The sequence below is a fragment of the Rattus norvegicus genome, chromosome 18, assembly GCF_021556685.1.
Source record: "Rattus norvegicus strain SHRSP/BbbUtx chromosome 18, alternate assembly SHRSP_T2T, whole genome shotgun sequence".
Taxonomy (NCBI): domain Eukaryota; kingdom Metazoa; phylum Chordata; class Mammalia; order Rodentia; family Muridae; genus Rattus; species Rattus norvegicus.
The window spans coordinates 3211435-3234778 of record NC_141551.1 but is presented as its reverse complement, the minus strand read 5'-3'; the positions used below and the strand labels follow the sequence as shown (position 1 = coordinate 3234778).

Sequence of the window (23344 nt, the reverse complement as noted above, 5' to 3'; positions counted from 1 at the left end):
ACAGACACACACACAGACACACACACAGACACACACACAGACATACACACACAGACACACACAGACACACACACACAGACACACACACACACAACACACACACACACAGACACACACACAGACACACACACACAGACACACACACACACAACACACACACAGACACACACACACAGACAGACAGACACACACACAGACACACACACACACACTCACACACACAGACACACACACACAGACACACACACAGACACACACACAGACACACACACAGACATACACACACACAGACACACACACAGACACACACACAGACACACACACACACAGACACACAGACACACACACAGACACACACACACAGACACACACACAGACACACACACACACACAGACACACACACAGGCACACACACACACAGGTACACACACACACAGACACACACACACACAGACACACACACACAGACACACACACACAGACACACACACACACACACACAGACAGACACACACACAGGCAAAGATACCTAAAGCAATGTGTATATCTTCACACGTGTATGTACATATACATAGGTTGGGGATTGACTTTAATGCTATTTGTGTTATTTTGGCTCCCCGAATCACACGGGACACTGCCAGTCTCTGCCCCCAGTTGATTCTAATTGGTAAAGTTGCCAGCTGCCAATGGCAGGGCAGGGAAACAGAGGTGGGACTTTTAGGATTCCTGGGAAGGGACCAAGGAAGGAAGAAGAGGGAATTCACCAAGATGAGGGCATAGAGGACGGATCACTTCAGGAAAGTGCAGGAGGGTGAGGCAGCTGATATAATAGGTGTAGGGAGAAAGTGGCCCCAGAAGGGCAGCCAGCAGGGACCAGGACAACAAAGATAAAATATAGATTTAGTTAGTATTAACTTAGGAATCTCGGAGGGGAGTGTGTGTTAGTCACATGGAGTTAAGAGTGGCCCAGCCATTAGGCTGTGCAAGGTATTTAAAATATAAGGTTGTATGTATGTGTGTCTTTCTTTTGGGCATCCAGAACATTGGGGCGATACCAAGAAGCGTGTAACATATATACATAATGTACCTATGTATATACGTATGTATACATATGTACAAATATGCATGTATACGTACACACACACCTAAACATGTATGTGCTCAGGCTATACCTGAGTCAGAATTCCCATGGGGGCGGGGCTGAGAATCTATACTTACCGAGCTTCTCAGTCATTTTTATGATTAGACTTGTGGCCCTCACACTAGCAACATCAGTTAGAAATATAAATAATTTACACTTATTGTTATACGAATGTTAGGGCTCAAATCCATACCTGATAGAATCTGAAACTTTGAGGTTGGGTATGGCAATGTTGAGTTTAAGACACCTTTTAGGTGATTCTAGGCTAAAGCCTGAATACCACTGAATGTCTTAGGGACGTTTTCAAGTTTGGCTGCACACCAGAACCATTACATACTGTAAAACAACAAGGATGTTTGGAGCCTTCTCTTAGCTACTCTGATGAAGAAAACATTCTAGTTTTAGCTTTTCAGAATTGCTAAAACTTTAGGCTACTGTTAATCCAGCTACGGTGTGAGGCTGTAACTAAGTTGTTGCTAAGGCTCTTAAGAGGTTTAGCATTTCACCTCCTAACAGACTGTACTGCTCTTTCCTGCTTCTCCAGGCTGACTAACAAGACAATCTGAGTTCTGATTATTTTCCAATTTTTAGGCACTCAGTCTGAATTTCTTTGGACTCTAAGGTATGTCTGTGTTTTTTCATGGAGTATTTGGACCTCTTGCATTTCTTTGTATCTCAAACTCAAAGCAAACATTTGATGACATATTCTCAAAACCATAAACCTTGATTTCTGTCATTTGCTCTATTATACTAGTAACTATATTGAACTCTCTTCGATCCAGTAAGTTGTCACTGAGAAATCTGTTACTGTTTACCCAGTTTCTTTTGAAGTTACCCAGCTTGCTAACGTGTTTCTTTAGAAACGGCTCTCTTCTGCCCTCTGCTGGTGTAATAACAGGTAACAACTTCATGGATTCTGTTAGACTTCATGTTAAAAAAAGTTTGATTATTCTAGTTATCGTAAAGACACTGAGAGTCTTTAAATTGGTAGGTATGTTGAAAAAATAGCTGAACGGGGAGTGGTGGCTCACACCTTTAATCCCAGCACTCAGGAGGCAGAACTCTGTGAGTTCAAGGCCTGTCTGGTCTACGAAGTTACTTGCAGGACAGCCAGGCCTATGACAGAAAAACCCTGTCTAGGAAAAAACCCAAAACCAACTAACAACAAAGAGCTTTTGGAGAGATGGCTCATCAATTAAGAGCACTGGCTGCTCTTCTCGTGGACCTCGTTCAATTCCCAGCACCCACGTGGCAGCTCGCAACTGTCTGTAACTCCAGGACTCAACACCCTCACACAGACATACATGAAGGCAAAACACCAATGCACACAAAATAAAGAAATGTAAAAGACACAGCTGGATGGTAGATATGAGCTACAGCTCACGTATTTAGCTTGCAAGTGACATTTTTCCAAGTTTAATTTATGCTGGTGCAGGTACCAGGGGTAGTGGACTAGGATGTTCAGGCACGTGTTTCTTAAAAGCTTGTTTTTATGGTGGTGGTGGGGAAGCCGTGTATTCTTTTTGTTTGGTTTTTGAGACAGGGTTTCTCTTTGTAGTCTTGGTTGTTCTAGAATTCAGATAGCTACCTGCCTCTGCCTCCTGGGTGCTGGGATTAAAGGTGTGCACTAGAATTATGGATGCCACATGAGCACTGGAAACCAAACCTAGGTCTTCAGCGAGAGCTGCAAGTGCACCCAGCCATAACTCTAGCTCCCACACACCATCTTTTAAAAGGTCTGAGTGCACCCAGCCATAGCTCTAGCTCCCACACACCATCTTTTAAAAGGCCAGAGTGCACTGTATCATAAACTTCCACTTGTGTGTAAATGCCTTTTAGCTCAAATGGCTTTAAAAAGTCTTTAGTTTATTACTTCAAGACGGCTGGCTTGTTGATAGTATCTAGAAGGTACAGTGGCATCAGTTTGCCCAACCTTACATGGGGTGACAAGAAAAAATTTAAAGAATTACTAGACTACTGTCTCACAATCATCACAGACAACCTTCCTTTGCTTAGGCTGCTTTTTAAAAAGCAGAATTTCCTGGAGGCAGACACTACAGGTGTGTGGCACCCTGTTTCTATTCTGGTTTATTAGAAAACACGGTGAAAAGAACAAATGATGAACTGGAATACTGTGATCAGGACAGAGGGTGCACTTAAGTCTGCTGTGATCAGGTCAGAGGGCAAGCTTACGTAGGGTAGGTATCCATTCCCTAATTGGTTCTTGATTGTGTCAATGAAGACGTCAGAAGCTAATCACTAGGCGAAAGGAAAAGGTGGGACTTCCGGGTCCCAGGAGGAAGAGAAGGGAATGAGAGGGAGGAGGCAGAAGGCAGAAGGCGGTGGAGCAGAGGAAGGGCAGACATGTAGATCTCAAGGGCACCTATAGTTTATAGCCTCTGCAGGGGGCAGAGCCCAAGGAAGGGGGCAGGATATTCTTCGCCAGCCATTGAGTTATCTGGCTAGTTTTGAAATGTCAAGGCTGTCTGGTCTGTCTGCTATCTTCCATCGCGGTGACTAAGGTGAGCAGGAGAAAGGGCACAGCCAGGGCGGTAGTTGAGGGAGCTCAGAATGAGCTCTTGAGAAAGAGCCAAGTATGTTATAAAAACTACACGCAACACGCTTAACTTAGAGTCTGCCGTGATCAGGTCAGAGGGCATGCTTAACTTAGAGTCTGTTGGTATTTGTGGTCTCTGAGAAGAATTTACTGCAGACTGGCACTGCACTCAATTCAACAAAAGATGCTGGATTATATTGAAAAGTTAGCTCCCGCCCATCTAAAAAATACCTGCATGTCAAAAACTGGTATGCTCTCCAGGTCAATGAATAAATAAGCTGAAAACCCCTGAAGATTACCGTGAGGGCCCTTCTGCAGATAAACAACAAGAAGATCCATACAGAGAAAATTATAGGCTACCACAGCTGTATTTCAAAAGCTGTAATTACCAAATAAAGTAAATGAATAAAACCCTAAAGTCAGAGTGCAAAATAAAGCACCTTCTTGTTAAAGGTACAAAAGAAACAACAAACACAGCCACATTTTAGTTATTTGTATGTTTAGTATTTGCCATTTAGAACATTTTTAATAGAAAACATTTATAAATCAATTTATAGAAGAAAAATCAAAGATCAATGTTTGTTCCAACTTTAACTATAAATAACTAAATGAAACACAAAAAGGCCTGCTCCCCTGCCCTCACTGCAGTGTCTAGGTCCTCTGTTCTTTGCCCTTTGGAGAAAAGACTGCGTTGTAAGGCTGCCGTCTTTTGGGACGAGGACAAGGATCGAGATCTTCCTTGATATAACCTGAAAAACAAATTATGACTTTAGAACAGTATATTATGAACATACACTTCTTTCTGCACGGGTGAGCATGGTGGCTCATGTCTGTGATCCCAATGCTTAAGACGTGGAGGATCAGGAGTCCTAGGCCAGCCCAGGTATGAGCCCCACCTTACAACCAAACACAATCTCCATCCAAGTACCAGAACAACAGCACTTCCTTCAGTATATATCCAGTACACATTTAACCTGTGTAATGTCTAGATTTCATGATACTTCTGATTTTTCAGTATATGTCCATTACACATTTAACCTGTGTAATGTCTAGATTTCATGACACTTCTGACTTTCAGTATATATCCACTACACATATAACCTGTGTAATGTCTAGATTTCATGATACTTCTGATTGTAGCTGTGTGATACTGGCGAATGATTTTACTAGCTAGAAACAGAGTTTCCTCATTTATACCAAGAGGAAAAAAAAAAAAAAAAGAAGCACAAAATGTATAAAATGGTCAGTATCCAGGATCTCAGATAGCTCTCATATTCCTTCTAAGTAGTTTCTGCTATACTGAGAGATGGAGACCTGCAGAGTTCACACATCACGTGTTCAAGTTCACAGAACTGGAAGAGTATGAGAATCTTTCCCACACTATAACCCAGTACCAGAGTTCTCAGGTGTCTCTCTTTTGCCTGCCCCCCCCCCCCCCGTCTGTACATGGGGACATATTAACTCTAAACTCTACTGTTATTACAGTAGAGTGATTCACCCCGAAGTCTTCTGTAGTAGCTATTTCATAGGATAGGAAGTCTCTGCATTCTCCACACTCAGATTCTAAGGGATCTCCAGCCATAATTTGCAGAGGAGGTCTGTGCTCTGGGCCAGGATAGTAGGGCACTGGCTGTAGCCAGCTCATCTGATTCTGGGCATGACCAGGAGGAGAGATGATGTCAGTGCCTTTGTATTTCCTACAGATACAGACATGGAGCGTCTCCACAGCGAGGAAGACACTTCCAGGAGTGAGTCACAAGTAGACCTTTGTGAGTTTGAAAATACTCTGAGTGTGAAGCTGAACTGAGAGTCTAACTGGTCATCTTATCACTTGATATTTATTCCTTGTTTTATCTTTCTTTGTGTAAAAGTTTTAAAGCCTGGCTTACGACCAAAAGGTTACAAATAAGTTAAGTGCCATAGACCTCATAGTCAAATTACAGTATGAACACTGTTATATTTGCCAGTCCTCAAGCAAACTCAGAGTTACCATTTGTTTTACCACCCATGTTGCTGGTGACAGTGAGGAACAAACGTCACTGCTCCAAGAACTAGCTTTTATGACCCTTAAGTGAAAACGCCCAGTTTGAAGGCACTGGCTGCATGCCAACATCCTAATCTCTGTTAAGTCGTTTACTTAGGAGTCGTCCTGACAGGATAGAACTGCTCTCTGAAGTCTGAAAGACAAGCCAGGCTACTACAGACACAGTCACATCAACATGACTGTAAGCAATGTCTAGTCCCAAGTCAAATAACAATAGCTAAAGGAAAGCCTTTCCCACTCAGGAGTTCACTTGTCTGTTGCAGAAACTTAACTCAAAGCACAGGAAAAAGAGTTATAGAGAAAAGGTTAATATTCAGATTTAAATCTATACAGTATTTTAAAAAAAAATTCTAAGATACTGAAATCTATATTCCTACCCCTTTCCAGACACGTCTGAGTAGAAGGAAAACCAACTTCCCAGAAATTCTCTGGTGTGTTGGTTGGAATGTAGCGAAATCGGTGTCTTGAGCAGGAAGCCAACTTCTTTTCTCTTTCTTCTGCTGGCAAATCTGCGTAATACTAACAATAACAACAGGTAAGTTTCTCCACTTAGGAATAACAACCAGAGCGGCATGTTTATTGAGTCTAAACTAGCAGCTAAGAACCTATTTCAATGAAACCTTCTGAGGAGATAATACTTACTGATATAGGGCGGCAATAGTAGTAGGAACACAGTCAGTGTTGAGTCTGCAATGCTTCCCCTTCATGAGAAGCAGCTCGTATCACAAGCTGAATCAATCGACAGTTTCCTTTATCCATAGAGTTGCACTGGCAACTGCCAACCCTGCCTGGCATGGCTAGCACTGAGCTACCTCTGGGTCTGGGCTCTACTTAGTAACCTGAGAAGACACTGCTTTTTTCTATAAGATCACTAGGAAAAAATACAAAAGGCTGAAATGGTGTTTAATAAGAGATCAGACCCAAAAGAAAGGGAGAATATGGAGGTGAGCATTTCTGAGGACTGTCCTTCTGCTCGAGTTCTAAACGCTACAGTGTGCTAAGGAAGGCAGAGAGACCTTCAACAGACCTCTGAGACGGAGCCTGGTGTCCTGGTGTGCACCTGTGGTGTGACAGAGCCACTGAGTGAATGTGAGGGGGTGCTCTGAAGGCAACCCAGCGGGTCGCTGAGAGATAAATTAAGGATATATGCGAAGACACAGTGAATAACTAGGATCTTTCCTTCAAAGGAAAATTAGGAAAACAAAAAACAAACAAACAAAAACCCCTCAAAAAACCAACCCAGACTTATAAAGAGGCAAAGGAATTAAATGTAGGAAACACATTAGTTTTACACATGTGACATTTGTGGTCCTTGCCTTACACTTTCACAATGTATAGAATAGAAATTGGATAAATTTACAGACACTAAGCTACAGATGACATTTAAGTACATGAAATTTGTACTTTAATCATTTTTTTTGCCATTTCAATGACTGGAAGCAAGAAAGGAACTCATCATGAAAAGGAAAACAGGAACAGCATTTGTGCTATAAAATTCAAGATATAAGTGGCTTCATTTACACTGATGTGCTGCTTATTTTTTAAAATCAACTCTATGCAAGCTAAAGTCATATGGGAAGAGGAGCCTCAACTGAGGAAATGTCTCCATCACACTGCCTGTAGGCAACTGTGTGGGGATTTTCTTCATTAGTGACTGAGAGGGGAGGTCCCAGCTCGTTGTGGGTGGGGTCACCCCGGGGTCTGTAAGCCTTGAGCAGCAAGCCTTGAGCAGCACCCTCCACGGCCTCTGCCTCCAGGAAGCTGCCTTGAGTTTTGCCCTCACTTCTTTCCTTGCTGACTGCTGCACAGAAGTATGAGCCAACCAACCCTTTCCTCCGCAAGCTGCTTTTCATGATACTTTACAATAGAAAGCAATACATGATGTAAAACATAATGCTTTACAATAGAAAGCAATACATGATGTAAATCATAATGCTCTGCCATAGAAAGCAATATGACAGTTGTCAAATTGTCTTTCAAAACAGGGCTTCAGTCTATATCCCTGCTGTAAGAGCATATTTTCACCAAGTCCTTACTATAGTCAAGTCATACTCTGACACCTTCTTTTAATACGTTTTCATTATTAAATTTTCAAGATTGCAGATAATAAGAAAGTCTAAATGAGGAAGGCAGATGTTGAGGAAGGCATCTGACAGCTGATAGTGAGACAGAAAATAAAAACAGCACATTTTAAGATATTAAAGAACCTGTCTGGGACAGCATATTAATAGGATAATTAGTATTGACTTTTTCAGTGTAACACAGCCAATGCAAAAATGTAATAAGTGTCCTAAGGAAGAAGGAAAACTTATTTTAACATTTTGTGATGAAAAGTATCTCAGAGAAAAATGGGGCTTATAGTGGTACTGATTCTTTAAAAAGTTATGAGTACACCTATGTCCAGATAGTGAAAGGAGTAATTGTTAGTTTCCTGCTGAAGTATCATTTCCCCCTAAATGGTACACGTTTATCAGCATTCCCAAGTGATGACAGCAAAGGAAAATGGCACATAATGTTCTAAGAGAGCCCTAAGAATTAGGATGTAGGCACCTGCAAAATGGCCTAACAAGTTATTGCTGCCAACCAAGTCGGACATGACAAGAAGAGAAACCCAACTCCCACAAGTGACTCCGAGCCCACGCCCTCTCTGTGGTACACATGCACCCAACTCCATACTCAAGTAAGGACCTGCAACTTAAAGAGAATTAGGGTTAGGCCTCAGGCTCTAGGACAAGCCGGGTCTCTCCTTCTCAGTTTGTCTATCTGTTTATAGATGCTGGTCCTAGCTGGTCCTAGCTGGTCCCCTCCTTGTTCTTTCTTTCATTACTTGAGTGAACAAAGGTTCTGAATATAAACAGGATCGGTAGCTGTGATTTTTAAATCAGGCACTTATGAACTATAAAATCACACTTCAAAGGAAGTGTGTACATTAATACTTACAATTTCACATTCTTTACATGTGTGCCCAAGCAATTTCCTTCTTTCTTCTTTTTTCCGAACTACCTCAATATGAGGAAAATTCTGTATGCTAGTTTCTCTGGAGGGAAAAAAGGAATTAAAAGTTAACCTATTTGTTGCTAGAAAGATGTTTGGTTTAAAATATGGATCAAAACTGTAAGAATTTAAAAGAGAAATAATCCCTTAAAACACTCATTTTATTTGAGAGGTTCTTCTGCATATTAGGATAACAAGTGATTCAAGTATTTCACTGTATGACAAATATTATATCAGGTGGCTATTTAATTCAGCACACGCAGGAACAGGTTTCACTGTGCCCTTGCAGGCATGACTGCTTATTTGTTCCCTTCCGCTCTTGCTCTCTCTGTCCCTTTGTTCCCTGCTCCTCCTGCTCTCCTGTCAGGTGATTTGCTTTCTCTGTCCCATTCCTTCCCTTAACATTCGTCTTCTCTTATGGTTCCCTTCTTAGTTTAATGATTTGTATGTACATACAAATTTAAATCTAAGTTTTTAGAAGATAACTATATGACACAGTCTAAATACTTGGAAACATAGAGGATAACTTCTAAAATGATTTTCCTTGGGGGCACATCTACTCTTCAGAGTATTTGAATATCATGTCCCTTTTATTGGAAAGCATTTTTCTTCTAAACAAATTTTAAATACTCTATTTCCAACTATACTGAGTTGTAGGTCCCTTCTGTATTTTAACTTTTAGGCACTCCAACTTCAGAGTAATGTATGAATTTAAAAAGGAGGGCATGAATGGACAGATAAAACATATTGCTATATAGTACTTTTTCCTAGTTGATGAAATCTAGGTTTATGTCGAGCCCATTTCTGCCATATCCTTCCCCCGAGTATAATATATGCTGCAAGGAATTCACTAGAAGACTAGCATTCATAGAAAACCTCAAAGGAAGCCTCACTTAAAAGGTTAGTAAGCTTCGCCCCTGACAACACAAAAACAGGTTACTGTTTGATGTATGATGTTGTCAACCTGACAGAATCTAGAATCACTCAGGACATCTATGAGAGACTACCTATGCTGTGGTTAGGCTCTGGGCATGCCTATGCGTACTGATCAGGTTAGATGAGAGACCCACCTTAGCTGTGGGTGAGCCTACTCTACAGGGCCCAGACAGTGTCAAAGGAGAGGGAGCTTAGTGTTAGTATCCGTCACTCTCTGTTTCCTGACTGGGGATGCCATACAGCAAGCTGCCTTCCACTCCTGCTACTGTGACTTCCCCACCATGATGAACTGTATCTTAGAACTGTGAGCCAAAGGAAACCCTTTCTTTCTTCATGTTACTTCTGTGAGCTAAGTAACTAGTACCTCAGGGTTTTCTAGAACTTTCAGTAGGAGAAGAAAGCAGTCAAGGTAATGAGACCTTTTACCATCATTCTACCCTCATCTACTTCCTGTTTCCTTAGCTATCCATTGGCTTCAGAAATAAAACTACTCATGTTTTAAAACTTAGTGAAACTCTGCTAAGAAACATTTAAAAGAGAAGGTATTGCTCTGTAACGTCACGTTAACCTACGACTCTGTCTAAAGATGCGGAGCAAAGCTATTCACTGCATCATTAAGTGTACTAGCATCATGGTGAATAGAACATGTGTTTACTGCTAGAGAACAAATCATAGTACAGTTATATGACACACCTAAAAAACTATCATTATTACAACCTAACTAACGTGCAGGATACACAATCAGATGGAGACTCATGAGGTGGAAAAGGCCTGTACCACTGCATCACTTGCTGAAGGTACCTCACACAACCACATGCTTCCGGGTGCTCCTCACAGGCCGCTGGGCGCGGGGAGCTGATCCCCTGGAGCTGTAGTTACAAGCGATTGTGAGCCATCTGATGTGGTTGCTGGGAACCAAACTCAAGTCTGCTAAGCCAATTAATTCCCTAACCCAGCCAAGAACATCTCTCTCAGACACAAGGGAGCTGAGGAAGATGTATAGGGAACTGTTTGTCCCAGGGGAGTTGGAACAGGGGTGGACCAGCAACTGAACTTAGAATAACAACACAACTATGGTAGTTCCTCTTTGTAGCTTCATTTTCTGCTGTTTGTTAAACTGTTACATAGACACTTTCAGGACTAAACAACCTAAGAGTTTTAAGTGTATCAAGTTCTCTGTATGTAGTATGTATGTAAGTTCTCTGTATGTAGTATGAAGAAGGCCTGCTTCGCCATGCTCCATCTTGCCCTTTATCCAGGTTCTGACTTGTATATGCTACCCACTCAGTCACATGGGGGATTAGACTGGCCATGGAAATGCCTGCGCTCACATCATCCTTATTTTACTTCACAATGCCCCTCAAATACAAAAACAGTAGGGCTGACAATTTGGATGTGTGAGAAAAAGTGCTGTAAAATGCATCTTCTAAATGGGGTAAAAACTTTTCATAAATACGTAAAGAAAAGAATGTTGCACATACAGGATTCAGCACTATTTGTGGTCTCAAGTAGCAGGACGGGCCTTAAATATATTATGCTGGCAAGAGGACTGCCACTGTAAGAATGCCAAACATAACAATGGAGGCAAAAACACGCCAGGTGTTCAAACTCATGAGCTTATGAAACAAATAAAAACTGCCTATTTTCACTTGGGATTCTAGGCCGCCATTTCTTTGGAAAAGTGACAAAGAAAAAGAATTAAACATTTAATGACGAAATGTAAACTTATTTCTTTTAGAGACTCATAAGAATCAATAAAAACTCATTTTGGGCTCAGTGTGATGGTTGGGCCTTTAATTCAAACACTCAGAAGACAGAGGCAGACAGGTCTCTGTGAGTCAGAATTATACAATTACACAGAGATCCTGTCTTTAAAATATAATTACATTTTTTTTTTAGGTTATAAAAATTCTCAACAGAAACGTAAGTCTACTCTGGGTGATGAGATGTCCAGCAGATGAGGGCACTGGCTTTCAGACCTGATGTACAGTGTGACCTGTAGGACCTAAGGCAGGAAGAAAGGGAGCCTGCTCGTCCAAGATGTCCTCCCCAGTGATATACAAATAAGTGTAATTAAAAATGAATAACTGACTAAGTGATTCATTTTGAGAACTTCATAAAGAAAAAAAAAGCATTTGTTTTTTGGAGTGAGTATTATGTCTTAAATTTACTTTAAAAACTTACAGAATATAACTGAAAGTAATAAAATTTACAATCTTCATGAAAAAGGTAGAAAGTAGCATTGATGATCAAAACTAAGTTGAAATTTATTGTTCCAAGGATTCAAAAATCCTCCAAACCGAGGCCTGGCAACCTAAGGCTCATGACCAGGCATTGCACATGTGACAGTTACGAGAACAAAGTTCAACAAATTCCCAAAGTTCAAAATAAAACAAAACAAAATGAAAGTGCATTTGTCACCATGAAGCAGAGAAAGCGCCACTTCTGCGGAAGAGAAGTGGTGCTGGGAAGACTCGCCTTCATGCCAAGTCTGCCTCAGCCTGAGTCTCTGTTTACAGTCAGAGTAGAAGGCAGTGAGTGTGCGTGCCTGCCCACCCACAAGGGCACACGTGGAGGTCAGAGGTGGAAGGACATCAGGAAGCCCTCAGATGCTCCCCCACTCTTTATTAGTTCTCTGAGAATTTCACACCGTGTATTGACATCCAAGTGGCCCTCTTCCCTACTCACCCAACAGTGTCCCTGTCTTTTGAGACAGATTCTCTAACTGAACCTCAACAATTGCTTTCTCTGTTAAACAGGCCTGTGCTGGGCTACTGAGCTGAGCCACCCCGGCATGCCTGGCTTTATACAGGCGAAGGGGTCTGAACCCAGCCCCTCATACCTGTAGGTGAGCACTTTCTCGCTGGCCTCCTTCTCAGCCCCATGCCCCATACCTGATTTTTCCCTTTGAGATAGACTCACTGTGTAGCCGAGCTGGTCTCACACATGCAGTTGCTCTGCCTCAGTCTCCCAGGACTGGGGCTAGAGATGTGAGCCTGACTCCAAAGGATTCTTTTTTCTTTTTTGTTTTGACAAAGGTCTTTTTTTGTTTTTGTTTTTACTATGTAGCTTTGAGTATCCTTATAAATTATTTGTTTTAATCAATGCAACAATGAAATAGCTTACAGACTGAAGAAACAGCTCAGATGTATTTCCAATCACATTGGTAATGTTAAATGAGACCCACTTACCTCTCCTTATCTTTAAAATATGGCTCCACAAATGCTTTCTGCTTGATTCCATCTTGTTTATCACCGTGTACTGTAAACAAAACAAGAGTTTCACACATACAGAGCTTGATGAGAAATGATTAGTTTGCTTTGAAAAACCTACTGCCCATACCAACTTCCCTTGGTAGTGATTTTCACACTTGAGTCCTGGGGGGCAATTCATTTACATTTTCTGCATAACATCTACATAAACATCTACATAAGTGTGATGATTACCTTACCTTATGTATTTCAGAAATATTTAATTGGTTGACATTTTGAGACAGTGCCTACTATATGGCCTTGGCTGGCCTCAAACTCAGAGACCCACCCATCTCTGCCTCCCCAGGGCTGGGATCTAAGGCTGGGATCAAAGGCGTGTCTACCTACCACACCTGGGCACGGAGCACTTTACATTAGAGCTATCTAGATGTCTGTTTTTATAAGGCGGGAGATATCAATAGCCATCTTTTAGTGTATTGCACTTATGTGCTCTATTAGTTTGTGTAATGCATCTTTAAGATAGATCATGATTTGAAAAACTAAGAGATTAAAGAATTTTATCAAAAATTGATGATGAAATAAAATTTCTTTCACTTCTGATTTTCCTGTTATTCCTTTGTTTCTGATATTTAGGAATGTCCTCCTGGGTTTCTTTTTCACCTTCCCCTCAATACTAATTCATTTCTTTACCTTACAGCTTGTTTTGAATTACATACTAAAAGATGAACTATGTAAAAATGATTCTCACATTTCTAATTTTAGCTTCTGGATATTGGACAGATAATGAAACCTGGAAAGTCAGGAGGACATAAAATATGGGGCAGGTAAACAAAAATGTACTGGGAACCACTAGGTGCATGCCTTTAATCCCAGCACTTAGGACGCAGAGGCAGGCAGATCTGAGATCCAGGCCAGCCTGGTCTACCTAGTGAGTTCCAGGATAGCCGGGGCCACACAGAGAAACCCTGTCTCACAAAACCAAAACCCAAACCCAAATCAAAACCAACCAACCAAACAAACAGAAAGAAAGAAAAAGAAAACAAAAATTTGTAAGTTGATTTTACTAGGTCTGATGCTTTTAGAGCTGCCATGGAGGAAGGAGTCTAGTCTGGGGTCAGGGGAGAAGAGAACAGAGAGCATACAAAACATCTTTCCTCATGCCCAGAACAACTGTCCCCTTCTCCTCATGCCCAGAGTGTCACCTCAATTCCTCTTGCTGCTTCTGTTGATCTCTGTGTGCTCTGTCTCCTGTGCTTCATATTGCAATGCGTTTATTGTGTGTGTGTACATGTCTGTGGTGCCACAATGGCCGTGGAGGTCACAGAACAAATCCTGGAGTTGATTCCCTCCTTCTACATGAAGATCCCAAGGATGAGCCACTGAATTGCTTTAGCTCTGCTTCCTTTATGTAGCCGTCCCCTTTGGGCTAGAGAGATGACTGCCACTAAGGGGACGCTCACAAACCTGCAGTTGCTATATTCCAGAGGTTAGAAGCCTCACGTGCTTTTCTGCCTTTTCAACACCTTGGTATCTCACTCAGTGTCATGGCTTCATGGAATGCCTACTTTCTGTAAACTTCCTGTCCTCAAACGATCTTCTTACTCTCGATTTCTTGCTCAAAGTCTACATACACTGACTAATAGATCCAATCAAATGTCTACCAAATAAAAATCTGTCAGAATGAGCTTTTGATAGTGTTCCCTAAATTTTCTTTTTCCTATGAAGGAAAATCAGTTAGAACTTTGGCATGCAAGTTGTGAAAATGAGAATTTAAACCTTATAACTTAATTTATCCCTATGGTTGAAAAAATAAGAAATTACTTGGTAAGAAATAAATGGAAAAAAATAAGTGAAATATGGCTCAGCCATTTATAGTTTAAACTGCTGAGACACAAAGTTATCTAACAATTACCTACAAATGCAGAACTGGGATTCAGCAGAAGTCAAACACAGGAATACAGATTTGGACTTATTTTCAGTAATGACTGTGAAGGCAATGAGCAAAAAGAATGCCATGTGAGGGGACACTCTGGGAAGTAGAAGTTCTAGAGACCAAAAAGGGAAAAAAGTTAATGAGAAGAAATTATGAGATGAACAGATCTCGCTAAGAGGTCTAATTGGGTGGAGTTTGCCATGCTGCCCACAGAACACTAGCAAAGTGCTCAGAGCAGTACATGGATCTAAACTTTCTATGAACCTTTTTCCTACCATAGTACAGTCATAAAATTAAACTTTCTCACACTTGTGTGTGTGTGATGGTTTGTATATGCTTAGCTGAGGAGTGGCACTGTTGGGAGGTGTGGCCTTGTTGGGGTAGGTGCATCACTATAGGTGTAAGCTTTAATACCCTTGTCCTAGCTGCCTGGCAGTCAGTATTCTGCTAGCAGCCTTCAGATGAAGATGTAGAACTCTTAGCTCTTCCTGTACCATGCCTGTCTAGATGCTGCCAGGCTCCTGCCTTGACAATAATGGAGTGAACCTCTGAACCTGTAAGCCAGCCCCAATTAAATGCTGTTCTTTATAAGAGTTGCATTGGTCATGGTGTCTGTTCACAGTAGTAAAACCCTAAGACAATATGTAAACTTTTTTTTTTTTTTTTCAAAGCTGGGGACAGACCCAGGGCCTTGCCCTCGGTAGGCAAGCGCTCTACCGCTGAGCTAAATCCCCAACCTCTGTAAACTTCTTTATACATAAATTTATACCACCAAACCAAGATTAATTTCTTAGTTCTAATAAATATTTCAGTTGTGTAAAATGTCTGCATGAAGAGGTGATCATAAAGAGGTATAGGTGAATACTCTGAACTTTTTTTAAACTTCTTCCATTAGTCTGAAATTATTTCAAAGCACTGGCTGCTTTTCCAGAGGACCGGGTTTGATTCCCAGCACCCACATGGTGACTCACAACCTCCTGTAATTCCAGTCTCAGGAGGTCCAATGCTATCTTCTGGCATCCATGGGCACAAGCAACATGCATGGTGTACACACACACACAGAGGCAAAACATACATACACATAATTCTTTTTAATAACCAAAAAAGGAATTTATATAAGAAATATGAAACTTTTGTAATATTTCTAATCAATCCTCTATTAACTTGTCTGATGATTTAGTGAACTTGGTCTAACAGAAAATATACAATTAAAGAGAGAAAAGACTTACTGTTAGGTTTCTTTGTGGTATCAGACAATTCTTCCTCATCTGGTACCTGGGAGAAGTTATCTGCCAAGCAGGATTCATATTCTTCATGTGTTGTCCGATCAAACATATCTTCCAAGCTATCATTCATTTTTATGTCTCCATCTACACGAAAGAGCATCAGCTAAGCAGCAAGCAAGCATTGGCCTTCTACATAGTCCAGTATGAAATGCATTAACAGTAACCACCGTAAAACAACGAGAGAGGCTTTTACATGTGAAGTGTAGATTATACCTCCAAGAGAGTTGAGATGCTTATAGATACACATGTCAGAGTGATTCTAATTCTAAGATCATTAGTGTTATGACACTTTGCCAAGAATGGACGACACACCTTAATACGTGTAATGGAGTGTTTAAAGATACTTAAAACACACACACACACACACACACACACACACACACACACACACACACACACACACTACAGTATAGACCAGATCTAGGTGTAAAGAGTGTTTTACTGAGCATGGAGTGAGCTGGAGGCAGCCATGGACATGCTAAAAAGATGATTCTAAGATGTAAAGTTAGAAGAGTAAAACTTAGTGACTCAAATTGGGTAACATACTATAAAACATATAACTAAGTATTTAGAGACCTTTAAGTCAAGATTCTTTCAATGGGGCTTAATTCTCACAAGAGGCACACGAGGTAATAATAAGCTCCTAAGTCCTAGTAGTTACCGTTCATTTACAGAGGTTTATGTGATGACTCAAGTGTTGTCCTATGACAAGAAACCTAGTTTTTGTTACTTCATATAAGTGGATCTCTTACAAATGCTGACGTCTTTCCTATTTTATCAGCTCTCATCATATATAATTCACAGAGATCAAAAGAATTCTTATCAAGGAAACTGTGAGGACTGGAAGATATACTATAATATATGATGAAAATGCTAAATAAAACAAGTGTATAAATAGCAGACATTAAACTCTATAAAATTTTACTATTTTTCTAATGAAGCAGCAAAAATTTACTCCTTTGAAAAAAATTGCTGTTTTGGTGATTTAAAATGGATAGAAATAAAGAATTCACATACTATTTACTACATCAAAATGCTGAATTTCACATATTAACTACATTACCCATTATACAGTCAATTTAAAAAGTTCCAATTTAAGAAAATTGCCTATCAAATATGATAGACCAGAGCCAACAAAGACTGCTTAGTGTAACCTGCCCTTAATTCTCAATCCAGAAATCTCTATCACTCTTATCTTGATTTATTTCAATATTTACATTCATCATTATCAAATTATATATTCACTCATTCTTTCCCACTAAAATGTAAACCCCATGGAGCAGGTGTTCCTGTTCCATTTATTCCAGTTCTAGAGCATTACCTACGATGTCATTTTTCTTTGACATTTACTGGATGGCTACATAATTGTGTTCTTTTTCTTTTTCTTTTTTTCTTTTTTTGCCAAGGTACAAAGGCCTTTTAGTGATATGGCGGGTGATATAATACATACACTCTCCAAAATACTTTGCACAGCCGTTAGTGAACCAGAGGGCTAAGGTGCTAACTTACTTGTGGTTGGTCTAACTTCCGAGTGTGAAGTACTTGTACAAAGATACACACACTTTCTGATATTTCTATCATTGCACCTCGTAGGTCTAATGCAGTAGGGGTACAAAGATATTAGCAGTAGTTGAGAGTCGGTGGATCTCGCTTCTGGATTAAAGAGGTTTACTTTAATTATGCAGAGGCCTCCTCCCCATTTTTTTCTACTTCAAATATGGCTTCAAATGCTATAGCATTACAAATATTGTTCTTGCAATCTGATGTTGATGACAGCCATCTGCTTGGTCGTATGATTTGCTATTGGTTATTAAAGACCAATAACTTAAAAGACTATTGAAATGTTCTCACTGCATTTAGGGTAGTAAGACAGAATTTCATTCAAAGAAGCCATGGCTACTCCTGCAGCAGATCCAGGCTCGTTTCCCAGCACCACATGGCAGTTCATAACCATTTGTAATTCCTCTTTCAGGGGAGCTAATACAATCTGATCTTCATAGAGACCACGCACACATGTGATACACATACACATGTGCAGGTAAAACACATATTAAAAAAATAAACTTGGGGTTGGGGATTTAGCTCAGTGGTAGAGCGCTTGCCTAGGAAGCGCAAGGCCCTGGGTTCGGTCCCCAGCTCCAAAAAAAAAGAACCAAAAAAAAAACAAAAAAAAAAAAACAAAAAAAAACAAAAAAAAAAAAAACTTAAGGAAAACATGAATGGACGTTTTAGATTTTTTAGCCTGAGGGGGACAGGCTGTAGACAACTATGTAAAATGTAAACCCGGATGGACGTCCTCACACTTCCCTTTGATTTTAGTACTGCCTGTCTTCACAGGCAGGCCTAGTGAAGTGTGACAACTCTTCATGTTACGTGCCTCTGTATGTAGACATGCTGCTAGGGTTAGTGCCCACCAGGCCTAGTCGCCTTGTCTTTTAAAAAAATCAAGGTTTTAGCAAAGAATTAACGAATTCTGACTAAGGGGTAGATGCTCCTGATTTGACTAAGTCCTGTTTTTGGTAGAGACAGAATGTAACAGATTAACTTCTTTTCTTAGTTATAATTTATAAATCTATTATTCTCTACCGATTCCCATCTTATCAAATTGCATCAGAAAATAATTATAATTCTAAAAAGGCTCTTGAGATTCACCTTTGCACTATATACTAAAAATAGTCTAAACCAGAGATAAGTAAACATTTTTCTAAAAAAATTAGACAGGAAATATTTTAGGTTCATGGAGCCATAAATTCTCTACCACTTAGCCAACGGTAGTCTTGCACAGAGCAATCACAGGTAATGCATTCAACAAACAAAGCCATGTTCCAATAAAACTTTGTTTACCAACTGGCTACTGGGTAGATCTTGTGGACCCCTGAAGTGAAATAAATCCTGAGATAAAAATTATTATGGCTAAGGGATTGTATGGAAACTTGTTACTGTAAAGTTTTTAAAATTTATAATACACGAAAAGTATCTAAATGGAGTCACCAAATAATGGGAGAGACACTGCCCAAATAGACATTTTAAATGAAATCTCCAGTGCCAAGAATGGATTACATCCAGTTGAGTTGTTGGACAAAGAGGCTCCATGGAAATCCCCAAATATCTCAGGCTGTTGCCAAGGCTATTGGTGGCTCTCCACAAACTGATGGTAAGGCCCTATGGCTGTAAGTAAAAAAATATGATACTTATGTATGTCAACACACATGGGGAAGCCTAGCAGGCACTTAACTAGAGGCTTCACCCCTACCAGTTCATGGTAATGGAAGGTAGTCTGCAAGCTATCAGAGGAAAAAGGCAATCATCAACCCAGCTACAAACCCTGTGACCTTCAAGATATGCTGCCATAAACATTGTGGGTAGAACCATCCCTGTTCTGATAAGACGTAAGGCCCGTCCATGAGATGGAACCCAGGCCCAACACTGCTAGGGTAATCGAGAGTCTGGATAGGCCATGTGCCTAAGGAGAAACCAATACTGAAGTTGTAAGCAATAAAATGGCTCTTCACTACGTTTTGCTATGTTCACGTCTGGCCTTGTCTACCCATCATCACAGCAGCTCCCTCTTGCAGTAGATGGGAGTTAACACAGAGGCCTACAGTAGACAATGTGCAGAGTACAGAGGCTTTGGAACACTCAGTCCTAAGTGAGACATCACCATCAAACCCTCTCCTCAGCGATCAGAGATCTATGTGGAGGAGGAGGTAGAAAGATTATAAAAGCCAGAGTCAATGGATGACTCCAAAAAGAGTCTCTCAGACACTCCGGGACCAATGCACATATGACCTACAGAGGCAGTTGCAGCAGGTATAGAAGCTGCCTGCACAGGTTCAAGCCAGATGAGGTCTCAGCACTGAAGGGAAGGTGCACAAAGGCTCCCATACATAACCAAGAAGCTATCTGCAATTGACAACCACTTGCAAAGGAAAAACTAGTTTTCTCTACTGGAGTCTCACTGGGTACATAAACCACATCTTGGGGTAGTCCCCATGCCCAGTTGTAGTCAGTCAACATAAAAAAAAAAAAAAACCAATGGCATTTTTGTAGACTTTTTTTAAATCTCATATAACTTTGTTTGGGCAATTTTTGTCTTATTGGTCTATTGCTTGTATATTTTGTTTTTTGTGGTTTCTTCGTTTGTTTTTTAGATAGAAAGAGAAGGCACTAAATTGGGTGGTAAGGAGGTGGGGAGGACCTGGGATGAGTTGGGGAGGGAAAGTGTGAGTAGAATATACTATATGGAGGAAAAAGCCCCACATCTAGTTTAGAAAGTTATTGCACTTATCACTGTAATGATGTAACTATACATCTCATTCCACATTTGATTAAAGTGACCAAAATCAAAGCAAATCTTACTTGGACTTTTCTCTCTTTGTTCTTGTTTCTTCATTTTTAAAAGCATGGTTTCACTGACCAATGTACAGTCCATGTCCACTGTCTCTCCTCCCAGTCGTGAGTGACTGCTGTCCTAAGTATTTTAAAAATCCAAGTTTAGCAATTATTCATTCCTCATAAGTCTTATGTCTGCTTCTGACAACAAAAAGGGTTAAAAACTCTTAAAAAGTTTCACTGTTTTATTTTTTCAAGACAGGGATTCTCTGTGTAACCCTGGCTGTCCTGGAACTCACTCTGTAGACCAGGCTGGCCTCAAACTCGCAGAGCTCTGCCTGCCTCTGTCTCCTGAGTGCGGGAGTTAAAAGTGTGAGCCACCGCCCAGCACCTTACTACTTTAAAGCATTAAGCTACTTTGTATCTCAGGAACAGAGATTCAGGTTTTCTTGCCAGGAGAACATTTTAGCCTCAGTACATAAACAGTTTGTGTCAATCAGAGAAGAAGCAAGGCCAAGGAAATGAGACTTAGTCACCACTCAAGTCCTTCATGCTTCACCTACCTTCTCTAGTCTGCCTGGCAGTAATGAACTTTAATGCTCAAGAAAAGTAACTTGAAAATCAAATTTGATTTTTCCACAGCTATGTGTAACTTTAATAAACTATATTATTTCCTAATAGAGTAGGAGAATTTCACAAACTATATGGAACCTGAACATAGAGCAAACACATTTCTAATACAATTTAAAGTAAAAACAAACAATCAAACAAACAACAACAAACCAAATAACCCCTCCCCACGCCCCTCTACCATAGCTGGGAGTAACGATACACACCTTCAATCCCAGTACTCATGAAGCAGAGGTGGGTTTCATGAGTTCAAGGTCAGCCTGGTCTACATATTGAATTCCAGGATAGCAGAACTACATAGTGAGACCCTATCTCAAACACAGACAGACAGATACACACACACACACACACACACACACACACACACACACACACACTGCATTTTTAAAAAGTCAACTGGAAAAAAAATAAATGTCTTGATAGCACTTTTTCTTCTTCTTTAAAAGCTAATCAAGGTGGCTGGAGGGATGGATTAGTAGTTGAAAGTCCTAGCTGCTTTTGCAGAAGACCCAGGTTCAATTCCCAGCACTCATATGGTCACTCACAACAATTTGTAACTCTGATTCCAGGGATATGACTCTTCTGACCTTTTCACTATCGGGCAAAACTCATACATATAAAAAAATAGATAAATTCGAAATCTAAAAAAATGAAAGGTAATCAAGACATATGATGGAATGAATGGTGGTACACACCTATAATTCCAGGGCTGGGGCTGAAGCAGGAGTCTGGGTTGTACAATGAGATCCTATCAGAAATAACTGAGGACATCTGACGGATGCTTTCCGATAAAAATAAAATCAGTTGGAATACACAACTAATATTTTTGTTATTTAAAAAGACAACATTGGGAGTGGGAGAGATGGCTCAGAGGTTAAGAGCACTGACTGCTCTTTCCAGAGGTCCTGAGTTCAACTCCCAGCAACCACATGGTGGCTCGCAGCCATCTGTAATGAGATATGATGCCCTCTTCTGGTGTGTCTAAAGACAGCAACAGTGTACTCACATGCATAAAGTAAAGAAATCTTTGGAAAAAAAGACAACTAATGTTTTATATCAACGGCCTTTAAAAATCAGAAAGTATTATTAGTCTTTCAAGATTAGCATTGTGCTAGAAGAAAAGGTATTATTATTTCTGTTTCCTGAGAGAATACATGCAAGTGCTAAGAAGTCCCTATCCTGAGCTAACAAGATAACTCTGGATAAATGTACCTGTCAATGAGCTTGGCAACCTGGGTTTGCTCCTCGGGACTCACATGGTAGAGGAGAGAACCTGAGGGTTATGGTCTGACATCTACATGTATGATGCACATGGTACGCACTAATGTATACACGCAATCACATGCACAATAAATGAAATGTGTAAAAAAGTATTACAAGGAGAGCCTGATAATTCACTAGACTAAGAAACAGATGGGCTTTAGTTCTAGTTTTCAGACTTACCTTTGTATCTATCACAGTAACATCCATTTTATATTGAGAAAGGTCTGCTCCCGGATCTACACTCCACTGGATATTTTCAAATGACATATCTTGGGAAAAGGAGGGTGGGGTAGGGAAAGAAGCACAAATTAAAAACCCATTTTTTGCTTTAAAACGTTAGGGGACCCACAGAATGGAAGATGTTCTGCAAATCACCTATCTGATGCAGGACATCTAGGATATATAAAGAATTCCCAGAGCACAAACTAAAATATGGATGTCCCCAGGAGCAGAGAGAGGCTCAGCTGCAGAAGCACCCGCTGCTCTGTAGAGGCCTTGGCTTTGTTTCCTAGCATCTATATGGTGCCTCACAACTATCTATACCTTCAGTTCCAGGGGACCTGACACTCACTTCTGCATCTGGCACTCACACGGTGCAACAGTCATATACATAATATTTTAAAAACCTCAAAAAATAAAATAAATAAATACCCAGGTCAGAGTAGGCAGACCTACTGTCACCAGACAGCTCAAGTGGCCAATGATCATTATGAGACCAGAGATAGCTAGTGTTGCAAAGGAAGAAAAAAGCACTGAAGATGATAAACTCGAGACTGTTTCAGACTGCTGTACAGCTCGGTGAGTATACCAAACCGCTGGGCTGAACACGAGAGCAAGTGACCTGTATTTCAGTAAAGTGAGTGTTTAGAAGTTAGAACTGTAGAAGTGTTTGGATTGTAATGTACTATAGTAGAAAACACTCGACAACCATGAACTGTAGATTAAGAACATGAAGCAAGATGATGCTAACCGCAAGCGGACAGTGCAGTCCATGTAGTCAAAAAGTCCAGGCACA

At 40.5% G+C, this 23344-nt stretch overlaps 1 protein-coding gene across 29 annotated transcripts in view; it reads right to left on the bottom strand.

Annotated features, from left to right (window-relative positions):
- Nucleotides 1-4181: 4181 nt before the first annotated feature.
- Nucleotides 4182-23344, bottom strand: part of Rbbp8 (RB binding protein 8, endonuclease) — an 86695-nt gene continuing 67532 nt past the window's right edge. For all 29 annotated transcript variants that reach the window (XM_087592602.1, XM_087592607.1, XM_087592614.1 and 26 more), the window contains 7 exon segments: nt 22510-22598; nt 20464-20575; nt 16048-16188; nt 12865-12934; nt 8684-8780; nt 6121-6262; nt 4182-4448 (listed from right to left, as the gene is read on the bottom strand). In XM_087592602.1, the coding sequence (XP_087448728.1) occupies nt 4351-4448; nt 6121-6262; nt 8684-8780; nt 12865-12934; nt 16048-16188; nt 20464-20575; nt 22510-22598 (749 nt within the window). In that variant the 3' untranslated portion in view covers nt 4182-4350.